This window comes from Oncorhynchus keta, chromosome 14 (genome assembly GCF_023373465.1).
Source record: "Oncorhynchus keta strain PuntledgeMale-10-30-2019 chromosome 14, Oket_V2, whole genome shotgun sequence".
Lineage (NCBI taxonomy): Eukaryota > Metazoa > Chordata > Actinopteri > Salmoniformes > Salmonidae > Oncorhynchus > Oncorhynchus keta.
In genome coordinates, this window is record NC_068434.1 from 74766581 (window position 1) to 74778827 (window position 12247).

Here is a 12247-nt window from a genome sequence, read left to right on the forward strand (position 1 = left end):
AGTGTTGTGTCTTCCTGAAGGAATGTGTTTCCTCATAGGTAGTGTTGTGTCTTCCTGAAGGAATGTGTTTCCTCATAGGTAGTGTTGTGTCTTCCTGAAGGAATGTGTTTCCTCATAGGTAGTGTTGTGTCTTCCTGAAGGAATGTGTTTCCTCATAGGTAGTGTTGTGTCTTCCTGAAGGAATGTTTCCTCATAGGTAGTGTTGTGTCTTCCTGAAGGAATGTGTTTCCTCATAGGTAGTGTTGTGTCTTCCTGAAGGAATGTGTTTCCTCATAGGTAGTGTTGTGTCTTCCTGAAGGAATGTGTTTCCTCATAGGTAGTGTTGTGTCTTCCTGAAGGAATGTGTTTCCTCATAGGTAGTGTTGTGTCTTCCTGAAGGAATGTGTTTCCTCATAGGTAGTGTTGTGTCTTCCTGAAGGAATGTGTTTCCTCATAGGTAGTGTTGTGTCTTCCTGAAGGAATGTGTTTCCTCATAGGTAGTGTTGTGTCCTCCTGAAGGAATGTGTTTCCTCATAGGTAGTGTTGTGTCTTCCTGAAGGAATGTGTTTCCTCATAGGTAGTGTTGTGTCTTCCTGAAGGAATGTGTTTCCTCATAGGTAGTGTTGTGTCTTCCTGAAGGAATATGTTTCCTCATAGGTAGTGTTGTGTCTTCCTGAAGGAATGTGTTTCCTCATAGGTAGTGTTGTGTCTTCCTGAAGGAATGTGTTTCCTCATAGGTAGTGTTGTGTCTTCCTGAAGGAATGTGTTTCCTCATAGGTAGTGTTGTGTCTTCCTGAAGGAATGTGTTTCCTCATAGGTAGTGTTGTGTCTTCCTGAAGGAATGTGTTTCCTCATAGGTAGTGTTGTGTCTTCCTGAAGGAATGTGTTTCCTCATAGGTAGTGTTGTGTCCTCCTGAAGGAATGTGTTTCCTCATAGGTAGTGTTGTGTCTTCCTGAAGGAATGTGTTTCCTCATAGGTAGTGTTGTGTCTTCCTGAAGGAATGTGTTTCCTCATAGGTAGTGTTGTGTCTTCCTGAAGGAATGTGTTTCCTCATAGGTAGTGTTGTGTCTTCCCCAGCACAGGTTGAACTTAGTGTCTCTCTCTCCAAGCCAGCAGCAGCAACTCTATCCTGTGCCTGTCAGACAGATCCCTCCTTACCCCCCCCCCCTCACCCCTTCCTCCCCCTTCCTACCCACTCCCTCTCTGCTCTTACCACCAGGATCCCACTTTAAATATAACCCCCCATGGGATCATCGATTAATTAATTGCCTGAAATTAAGACATCGCAGTTGTTCCTATATGAAATATCTTCTGAATGACAAGGCAATTACACCCAGAGCTTGGTTTATGTTCAAAAAGAAATGTAATCGCTGCTCAACAAGGGAATCTTAATATCATCACTGGCCAAGAGCAGAGGTACTTAATATAAGCAGCGCTCTTCATCCAGAACTCTGCAGAATGTATATGATTAAGCAGAACTAAGAGTGGCACAAGTGTGTGTGCGTGTGTCTGTGTTATACTGTGTGTGCAGGTGTGTGTGTATGTGTGTGTGGGTGTGTGTGTGTGTGTTATACTGTGTATGTGTGTGTGTGTGTTATACTGTGTATGTGTGTGTGTGTGTGTGTGTATGTGTGTGTGTGTGTGTCATACTGTGTATGTGTGTGTGTGTGTTATACTGTGTATGTGTGTGTGTGTGTGTGTGTGTGTTATACTGTGTATATGTGTGTGTGTGTGTGTGTGTGTGTGTGTGTGTGTGTGTGTGTGTGTGTGTGTGTGTGTGTTATACAGTGTATGTGTGTGTGTGTGTGTGTGTGTGTGTGTGTGTGTGTGTGTGTGTGTGTGTGTGTGTTTTATACAGTGTTTGTGTGTGTGTGTGTGTGTGTGTGTTGTGGTGTGTATGTGTGTGTGTGTGTTATACTGTGTATGTGTGTGTGTGTGTGTTATACTGTGTGTGCAGGTGTGTGTGTGGGGTGTGTGTGTGTGTGTTATACTGTGTATGTGTGTGTGTATATGTGTGTGTTATACTGTGTATGTGTGTGTGTATGTGTGAGTGTGTGTGTGTGTGTGTTGTACTGTGTGTGTGTGTGTGTGTGTGTGTGTGTGTGTGTGTGTGTGTGTGTGTGTGTGTGTGTGTGTGTGTGTGTGTGTGTGTGTGTGTGTGTGTGTGTGTGTGTGTGTGTGTGTGTGTGTGTGTGTGTGTGTATGTGTGTGTGTGTGTGTGTGTTATACTGTGTATGTGTGTGTGTATGTGTGTTATACTGTGTATGTGTGTTTGTTTGTGTGTGTGTCTGTGTGTATGTGTGTGTGTGTTGTGTGTGTGTGTGTGATGTGTGTGTGTGTGTGTGTTATACTGTGTATGTGTGTGTGTGTGTGTGTGTGTGTGTGTGTGTGTTTTTCTGTGTATGTGTGTGTGTTATACTGTGTATGTGTATGTGTGTATGTGTGTGTTATACTGTGTATGTGTGTGTGTGTGTGTTATACTGTGTATGTGTGTGTGTGTTATACTGTGTATGTGTATCTGTGTGTGTGTGTGTTATACTGTGTATGTGTGTGTGTATGTGTGTGTGTGTGTGTGTGTGTGTGTGTGTGTGTGTGTGTGTGTGTGTGTGTGTGTGTGTGTGTTATACTGTGTGTGTGTGTGTGTGTGTGTGTGTGTGTGTGTGTGTGTGTTATACTGTGTATGTGTGTGTGTTATACTGTGTATGTGTGTGTGTGTGTGTGTGTGTTATACTATGGATGTGTGTGTGTGTGTGTGTGTGTGTGTGTGTGTGTGTGTGTGTGTGTGTGTGTGTGTGTGTGTGTGTGTGTGTGTGTGTGTGTGTGTGTGTGTGTGTGTGTGTGTGTGTGTGTGTTGTGTGTGTGTGTGTGTGTGTGTTGTGTGTGTTATACTATATATGTGTGTTAAGTGTAATTCTAGGGAATTTCTCAAGAGTGTGTGGGTATGACACATGCACTCTCACATGCACATTAACACACACACACACACACACACACACACACACACACACACACACACACATGCTCACACCGTAGACAAAAAGCTGACACCAGACAAATAGACCTTAACTGACCATAGCATTCTCAATTAAACCATCCCATTGACATTCACCTCATCACCATTGAATGGTCAGCCACTGGATAGTCATCAGCCAAATGTTTCCTAATTACCTGGGATTTCTCATTTGTACTTTTTCTCCCTCCATTCTCCTGTTTTAGCCTGACATGAGGTCACAAAAGAGGGTCACAGAGGACGTTATGATTATGGAGTACAATATTGAGTCATCCAGATGACGATATTTCCTGAGAAAGAAAGAGTAAAAAGTCCAAAGCAAGAAGGACCAAGGCACTCTTAATCTCATTAAAATACCTTTATTTGTATGGCATGTTCAATGGAACAAATAGACACGACCAAGGCCATGCTGCCGAAACATGTCAGAGCTTTAAAATATTTGTTCCATTGAACATACCATGCAAATAAAGGTATTTTAATGAGATTAAGAGTGCCTTGGTCCTCCTTGCTTTTTAACATCCTTTTTTTGTTTTTTAACGAGGCAAGTCAGTTAAAAACAAGTTCTTATTTACAATGACAGCTTAGGAACAGTGGGTTAACTGCCTTCTTCAGAGGTAGAACAAATTATTTTACCTTGTCAGCTCAGGGATTCGATCTAGCAACCTTTCGGTTGCTGGCCCAACGCTCTAACCACTAGGCTACCTGCCGCCCCTGTACTTGTTTGCTGCTTTTCTTTCACTCTGGGGTCCAATTTACCCCTTTTACCAAAGAGCACTTTCTATTGACAAAGACCTACTATTGTGTAGCCTAGCAGCGCTTCCCTTCCTGCAGTTTGAGTTAGTGCAAGGCATTGTAGACATCCAGGCTGTTAGAGAGAGAGAGGGAAAGTGTGTTTTCCACTGTAATTATGAACAGAATCTAAGAACCTGTGACAGGAGGGAAAACAAATAAACAAACATAATTTATTGAACCTTTGGGGCCGGGTTAAAGACACAGAACTGTAATTGATTTGGTGTGTGTTTGAAAAAGAGAGAGAGCTTTTGTGTGTGTGTCTATGCTCGTCTATGAGTGGGAGAACAGAGGGCTTGCAGGCAGCCGTGGCGTCATGCTCTGGGAGAAGAGAGGAGAGCTTTGTGAGCGGTGGGTGGGTCCCCCCATGACTCAGAGAGGAGGAGAGGCGTCAACATGGCCGCCTGGCCCAGAGGAATTAACGTCTCCACACCCTGGTTAATCAGTGCCATCTTGGCTCTACGTCATCAACCAGCTAGGGAGCAGTCTCCTCTCCTCACCTCCATCACTGTGGAAGAACTGAGACACAGACAGTATCAAGCCCTCAGCCTATTGACTACTGCTGCTCCCTGTACTATCCAGAGTTGTCTGGGACATGGTCCTGTTTCCTCCATGTCCCCCTGGATACATCGGTCCTCTCACTCCTCTTTTCCCTTCTCCTCTCACAACTGCCTGGGCTGACATGTAGGCATAGGTTATAGCTAGTCTCTCCCATTAACTAAAAGTCACTTTCTAGTGACCAGGTCAGATATGGTGTAGTAGAGTCTGTCTGTAGGTGGCCGCTGTGTCTCTCTCTCCACTGGGCTCAGCTCTGCTCAGCTCTAAGCTGGCCTGGGCTGTTAATGACTGAAGGCTGGGAGCAGTGCTCCATGCCAAGACCCACATGGCTGTGGTGGTGCATTAATTCAGCAGTCAATTTGACTGGAAGTTTGAAATCTGTGCTAGGTTAGGGGGACGTGCTGAAGCTGTGTTAATAGCTAGCTTGTTGTCCATATGGTGCTGCTTTAATGGAGCACATTTACTGCAGATGGTGAGAGTTGGTTGGGCAGAGGCAGCTTTTGGCAGAGATCCGTTCTTCGAAAAGGCTGCCGTGAGCCCAGCGCTAGCTGTCTTTTAACACTGATGTCTATCCTCCCTATTTCTCATTCACCAAAACGCTACCCTTGAAATGTGGCCTGCTCTTAGTTTAAAAATCAAGGCTCCCCTGTTTTCTTTATGGATTATATGGAGAGGAGCAAATACAATGTGGCTCAGTCACTTGTTCCTGAATACGGTCTCCAAACCGTATCTTTACTTCCATAGAGCGACGTACGAGCGACGTACTTCAGTTGCCTCCATTACCACAATGGAGTTTTACACAGCACACACTGCTGAGGAAACACAGGCAGAGAGACAAAAAAGAGAGGAGAGAAAAAGAGAGAAGGAGAAAGATAGTTGTGAAACAGTAACAGAATGTGGCCAAGCAGCGAGAGAGATGCAGAGGAAAGGAGACAGGCAGGCAGACAGACAGAGGGATAGAGACGGACAGGCAGACAGACAGAGGGAAGGAGACAGGCAGGCAGACAGACAGAGAGATAGAGACGGACCGGCAGACAGACAGAGGGAAGGACACAGGCAGGTAGAGAGACAGAGAGATAGAGACGGACAGGCAGACAGACAGAGGGAAGGAGACAGGCAGGCAGACAGACAGAGGAAAGGAGACAGGCAGGCAGACAGACAGAGGGAAGGAGACAGGCAGGTAGAGAGACAGAGAGATAGAGACAGGCAGGCAGACAGACAGACAGAGAGATAGAGACGGACCGGCAGACAGACAGAGGGAAGGAGACAGGCAGGCAGACAGACAGAGAGATAGAGACGGACAGGCAGACAGACAGAGGGAAGGAGACAGACAGGTAGAGAGACAGAGAGATAGAGACGGACCGGCAGACAGACAGAGGGAAGGAGACAGGCAGGCAGACAGACAGAGAGATAGAGACGGACAGGCAGACAGACAGAGGGAAGGAGACAGGCAGGTAGAGAGACAGAGAGATAGAGACAGGCAGGCAGACAGACAGAGAGATAGAGACGGACAGGCAGACAGACAGAGGGAAGGAGACAGGCAGGTAGAGAGACAGAAAGATTGAGACGGACCGGCAGACAGACAGAGGGAAGGAGACAGGCAGGTAGAGAGACAGAGACGGACAGGCAGACAGACAGAGAGAAGGAGACAGGCAGATAGAGAGACACAGAGATAGAGACTGACAGGCAGACAGACAGAGAGAAGGAGACAGGCAGGTAGACAGACAGAGAGATAGAGACGGACAGGCAGACAGACAGAGAGTAGGAGACAGGCAGACAGACAGACAGAGGGAAGGAGACAGGCAGGTAGAGAGACAGAGAGATAGAGATGGACAGGCAGCCAGACAGAGATAGAGAGACGGACAGGCAGACAGACAGAGATAGAGAGAAACAGGCTCTTCTGTATTGGCACTTCCTGTCCTGGTGGCAGGCTGGTCCTCTGCTAGACAGTGAGCTTGCTGAAGACTATCTTGTGGAGCCACTAAAGCATGAGACATGCATTCAGTGTCAGGACAAAGGAACCTAGCCTCTATGGCTCACTGTCCAATCACTCAGTGGGTTTTTATCTAGGTTAGTTTAAGTTTCCTGTGGATTTCCATAGCCTTGTTGCCTGTCTTGCTAACCTGCTATCAAGGAATCTAAACTCCAAACGTGGGTTTGGGGCACATGATGATGGTCTATTATGCAGTTATGTGTCATGTGTCTCTCTGTGTTCGAGTCAGTCCCCTTACTAAAGATGAGATGGAGAGAAGACTGAAAAAGAGGAGAGAGAGAGAGAGAGAGAGAGAGAGAGAGAGAGAGAGAGAGAGAGAGAGAGAGAGAGAGAGAGAGAGAGAGAGAGAGAGAGAGAGAGAGAGAGAGAGAGAGAGAGAGAGAGAGAGAGAGAGAGAGAGAGAGAGAGAGAGAGAGAGAGAAGGTGCAGAGAGAAGTGTGTGTGAGTTTTTAACACTTCTCAGAGTGGTGAGGAGACACGCTTGATCGGTTCGGCATGATTTGACTGTTGTTTTCTCACGTTGTCACTGGTGTGATGTTGGTATTATGTGCTCTGAGAAGAGCAGGGCTGAGTAGAGCGGGGAACAGAGCCGAGCAGAGCAGTGCCACTGGCCTAACGCCCTCCTCAGACACCTGATTGTGAGGAAAGTGTCGGCTGAGCCCACTGGGTCTCGCGGGTCCACCGCCCTGCTAAGTGCTGGCCAGGCTACCCTGAAAGGCACAGTGTCCTTGGTCCTGTCACTCTTTCCATTCTCTCAGTGGCTTTGTCTCCACAGCCTCACTGGAGGAGAGGAGAGGAGAGGAGAGGAGAGGAGAGGAGAGGAGAGGAGAGGAGAGGAGAGGAGAAAACAGCAAATTACACTCATGTCCCAAAAACTGAAAGCATTTAGGGCCAAGATGCTGGATCTCTTTTGCTCTGATGTGTGTTATTTATGATGACGTCTGCAAAGGGAGTCAGTCGACTGTTACAGCAGGAGAAAACACTCATTCGTTTCAGCAGGTTTTTTGTCTTTGCCGCTACTGAGTATTGCGTTTTCTAACATGAGTTTTGAAAAGCTCACTCCAGCTTTAGCTCTTGGCTGATCAGATGCTGGTGAGACATTTTACAGGACAGGGATGTGATGATGTGTAATACCGAGACAATTGAATAACAAGCTGAAACTACACTGTGTCTTTCTATGAATGGGTGTGATGACTTGTACATGTTTATTTCTGCCGACTTTACCATTGTCAGAGAGGGAAGCTTGTGGCTGTTTTTACAGTCTCTCTGAAAAGGGAATTTCCTGGTAATTACTCAAATGTTAGGCTATAGTTTTGATATCACTGAAGTACTTGTATTCCAACCCTCTACGTTGATGATAGTGCTTAAAGAGAAGCACACAGCAGTCCAAAATCACAATATACTGTACATACAGTATATATTCTGAAGACCAATAACAGAGGCTTCTGAACGACCTCTCCGAACAGTGACATTGTGAACCACACCCTCCCGCCTCCTTGGCGGTGCGTGTCCCAGCATCGGGCCCCTGTGGTGGGGCTCCTAGGAGCCACAGAGCCCTCGCCACACAGCTGGACCACCTCTGGCTGCTCCTCCTACCACTCCGAGCCCTGCCAGAGGCTGGTCTGGGATCAGCGGTTACAGAAATGTATGTGTCACTCTGGAGAGAGCTTAGGAAGAATGCTGCGCTAGGATCAATAGGAAAGGGTTTATTTGTTGCAAACACATCATCAGGCCCTTGCTGTATGCAGATCCACTCCCCTCTCTGAGGAAAGACTAGAAGTAATGACGTCAATGCAGAGGAGAGGATGAGCTTCCTATCCTCCACACTGCCTTAATTAAAGACATACCTTATTTGAAGAGAAAGATGCATGCATTGCTCTGTGTTTTTTGCATGTTGCTTTTTTTCAGTGTTAAAATGGTTCTCTGTATTTCTCCTGCCGCAGAACCCCACACGCTGACATGGAGGGCTTTCTTCGTAGCAGCTTTTTACTGAGGTTAGTTTCTTTTTCAGTTGTTGTTGTAAAGTCGTGGGTCAGGGGGTCAGGGGTCAGGGGCTAAACTCATCTGTCCCTTCACAGCTCCAGCTCCCAACACCTAGCCTTAGATCACGTTCCTCCCTGGCTGGGCGGGGTCAGTGGGAGGGTTGTGTGTCTGGGAATCCACCCCAGCTGTGTGTTGTGAGTGTAAAATAGTCACTTCCACCTTTCCCCCTCTAGAGCGTTCTCCGTGGCATCCTCACACTGATACCCAACACACTCCATAGTCAGACTGAAAGCGTTTTCCACTCTAACCTCACACACAGATGTGTAGCGATGCCCCCCCCCCCATCTCACCCCTGGGTACTGTGCCTCTCAAATTAGGGTTTCCGTGTTTGTACTGCATGCTTTTGTCTGCCCCCCTCTTCTAGACTCATGGCCAGGACAGTTGGGTGGGGGTCAAGGGTGGGGCTTGGTTTGTTATGTACTGTTTCCTGTTGTGTGCGTGTGTGTTTGTACTCCACCGCAAAGTCCCCAAAAATTAAACCTTGACACTATTTTTCTTTTAAACCCATCCTGTGATTGTATTTAAGAATTTGTGCTGTTATAACACAGAGGAAGTCAATAAGTGAGTATATTCGCCATTGGCTCCTCTTTCCTCTCTTTCTCCAGGCTTGAATGTTGCAGCCTAATTAATGGTGCCTCGTTAAAAGACGCAGCAGCAACAGGATCTGCCTTTCAAAGCTGCTGTCAGCCAAACTTTAGTAAAGCTAATGAATCCTCTTTGATTCTTTTTTTCAAAAGGTCATTTATTTCATTAAATGAACAGCATTTTTCCCCCTCAGAACTGTTGGAACACGGTAAAATAAAGGACGTGATAATGCCATGGATATAACATTGCTTTAGATCCTATTTTAAAATACCCCATTAGTATCTAGTTTGAAAGGTTACTATTGAGTATCCTTACTCTCAACACAGACAACAGTAAAAAGAAATAACATCTCAGTCAATATTCCAGCACAGAATGAAGTGAGATTTAAGAGGCGGTAGAGCCATTTAATTCCAAATATAGCACAAAAACTATCTGGGCTACCTTATCTAGAATACACATACACAAATCAAACATATATCTTTAAAAAATCACATTTATTAGAAATGTCCTTAAAATAGACTATTCTATTTAATTTGCATGTAGCCTCCGTTTCCAAGGCGTAGTGAGTCTTACAACTTCAGTGTTGGCCGGAGGCTGGGGATCATACTCAGGCATGTGTTGGATTATTGAAGGTATGTTGCCTCTATTCATTTCCACTGGGCCACTAATGCTACAGAGTGGAGGATTGTGTTTGACTCCAGCCACCTGTTGAAGCAGCACCAGTTGGGCAGATATCTAGCTGAACAGAGGGTGGGGGAGGGCTGAAGAAAGCAACACCTCTTAAATCCAACTGAGATTCTTACAGCCCAATAACTTGAAGACCCACATCGATCCACATAGACAAAACATGACCTTTGACTGCAAGCCTCTTTCGTAGCAATTTCCTTTTGTTCTTTGTCGAAATCAGTACTCTGAGAGAACACTGCGATTCATCTAAGTAAATGCATCATTACAGTTCCTAATCCACATCCTTCTGTCACTGTCTGTTTTAATTAAATGAGAAGTGCCAGTGGAACGATATCACGCACACATGCTCGGGTGATTGGAGGACAGAGGCCTCAACAATCAGGCCAAGATTAAAGGCAGGCTTTGCCTTTAAGGGTCTGGCCTTTTGCTTGGCCACGGCTTGTTGTGTCCTGGGGAGGGAAGGTTCGGAGGGAGAGAGAGAATGGGAGGGGAGGGGTATGGGAGACGGACCATGTTTCTTCAGTGTTGCTAGCACCACAACATATTTTCTTAAGCAACTGAATTGGGTCAAAGGGGGCTCTGTCAGTGCAATTATGTGAAAGTATGACAGCAACTCTGCCTTGTGCCTCATTAATACATCTATTTCTGTGTAGTACTCTGAAAGGACATGTTGTCTATTAAACTCAGTCGTCTCCCCAGCTGTGTGGCCCAGAAGTTCCACTTCTGCTCTGACAGAGGGGCAGATGTCTAAGGTGACTTTTCACATTTCAGGGGCAGATGTCTAAGGTGACTTTTCACATTTCAGGGGCAGATGTCTAAGGTGACTTTTCACATTTCAGGGGCAGATGTCTAAGGTGACTTTTCACATTTCAGGGGCAGATGTCTAAGGTGACTTTTCACATTTCAGGGGCAGATGTCTAAGGTGACTTTTCACATTTCAGGGGCAGATGTCTAAGGTGACTTTTCACATTTCAGGGGCAGATGTCTAAGGTGACTTTTCACATTTCAGGGGCAGATGTCTAAGGTGACTTTTCATATCTGAGTCACTCACTAAAATACCGCTGGACAAACTAGTCATTATTTTACACTAATGAGTCATCACTTCTTGTTTTGACTCATACTTGCAATAGCTGTAAAAGTACCAATCCCCCATTTTCAGTTTAGAGAATAATGCTGGTTGTTAATGCGCGCTGATGCAGGCAGAGGAATAGTCATTGTGAAAAATACCAGGGATATCAGGGAGAACTTTAAACAGGTTCACTTTATATTAATAATGTAGCATGGAGCCTTTGTACTGTCTTAGAAAATAATTACATTCTGTCTAAATCTCACATACAGAGCAGTACGTCTGCAACAAAGTGAAAGAATTCACTCAATTATACAGTTAGTGCACAATGTATTTTAGTGGAATAGGATCTGTTCTTACTCACATTAGAAGCCAGCTTTGTTTTAGAGAAGCAGTGTTTCAATTTAGCTACATATTTATGAAGAACATGTGATTATATTTTGGCAGATTATGTGTGTGTGTGTGTGTGTGTGTGTGTGTGTGTGTGTGTGTGTGTGTGTGTGTGTGTGTGTGTGTGTGTGTGTGTGTGTGTGTGTGTGTGTGTGTTTGTGTGTGTGTGTTGTGTGTGTGTGTGTGTGTGTGTGTGTGTGTGTGTGTGTGTGTGTGTGTGTGTGTGTGTGTGCGTGTGTGCGTGCGTGCGTGCGTGCGTGCGTGCGTGCGTGCATGTGTGTGAGAGAGAGAGAGAGAGAGATCTGTAACAGTCCCTGGCTAATCCCAGTAGAGAGGACCTCCTCCTGCATCTCTCACATTATTTGATGTAATGAAAGGAGAAAGTGTGTAACACGGAGATTGTTAATTCATTTAGTCTAACAAGATGAAGATAAATGCAACCCACTGAAGGTTGACTAGGCAAAGGGGCCCACTTAGCATTCCTTCTCCTCTCCCCTGCTCTCCCTTGCTCTCCCCTGCCTCACAATGGAGTACATTTAAAAGGTGCAGCACCGCGTTTGGACAACCCCACTGAGCTTTCACCCGTTAAATGTAGACACAAAACATCTCACTTAACGTTTCTTTCAGCCCTTACAACTTAATCTACAATTATCACCTTCGCTGTTAGTGTTTATTAACCTCAATATGATTGTGATTAAAGCTGGTTATTTATATATACCTACAATTCCTAGCTTTTTAAATGTGCTGGAATCTAATCAAGATAACACATCTCAGCCGCATTGAGTTGATGTTATTCTCCATGATTATTAATATTGCTTAAAGAAACCTTTTTGACGTGTTAGTTAGGAGGGTTTCTCTGTTTTTTAAGGCTGACCATAGAGCCATTTCCCTTTCCTCAGGGAGAGATGAGTGAAAGGAGTATAAGCATCTAGCTAGCTGCTACTCTCCATGTCCTCTCAGAAGGGTCTGTGTGACTCCCAGCCTTTCACCATATGAATGGTCCTGCTCTAATGAGGCTTGGTGGCTATTTGAGCGGTGAGAGAAACAGACAAAAAAGAGGACATTTTTCTAAAAAGCCAGACAGTTGTCTTCATTCACACCACTTTCAACAAATCAGCACTCTATCAAGGACATTCTTCTGTGGAC

At 45.4% G+C, this 12247-nt stretch overlaps 1 protein-coding gene across 6 annotated transcripts in view; it reads left to right on the forward strand.

Annotated features, from left to right (window-relative positions):
- LOC118373071 (transcription factor SOX-6-like) overlaps window positions 1–12247 on the forward strand; it is a 227102-nt gene that overhangs the window by 49090 nt on the left and 165765 nt on the right. For 3 of the 6 annotated variants that reach the window (XM_052462572.1, XM_052462570.1, XM_052462571.1), the window contains exon 4: window positions 8274–8324. The exons of the other annotated variants lie outside the window; for them this stretch is intronic. In XM_052462572.1, coding sequence (XP_052318532.1) covers window positions 8290–8324 — 35 coding nt within the window. In that variant the 5' untranslated portion in view covers window positions 8274–8289. The remainder of the gene's footprint in view (window positions 1–8273; window positions 8325–12247) is intronic. 6 annotated transcript variants of the gene reach the window in all.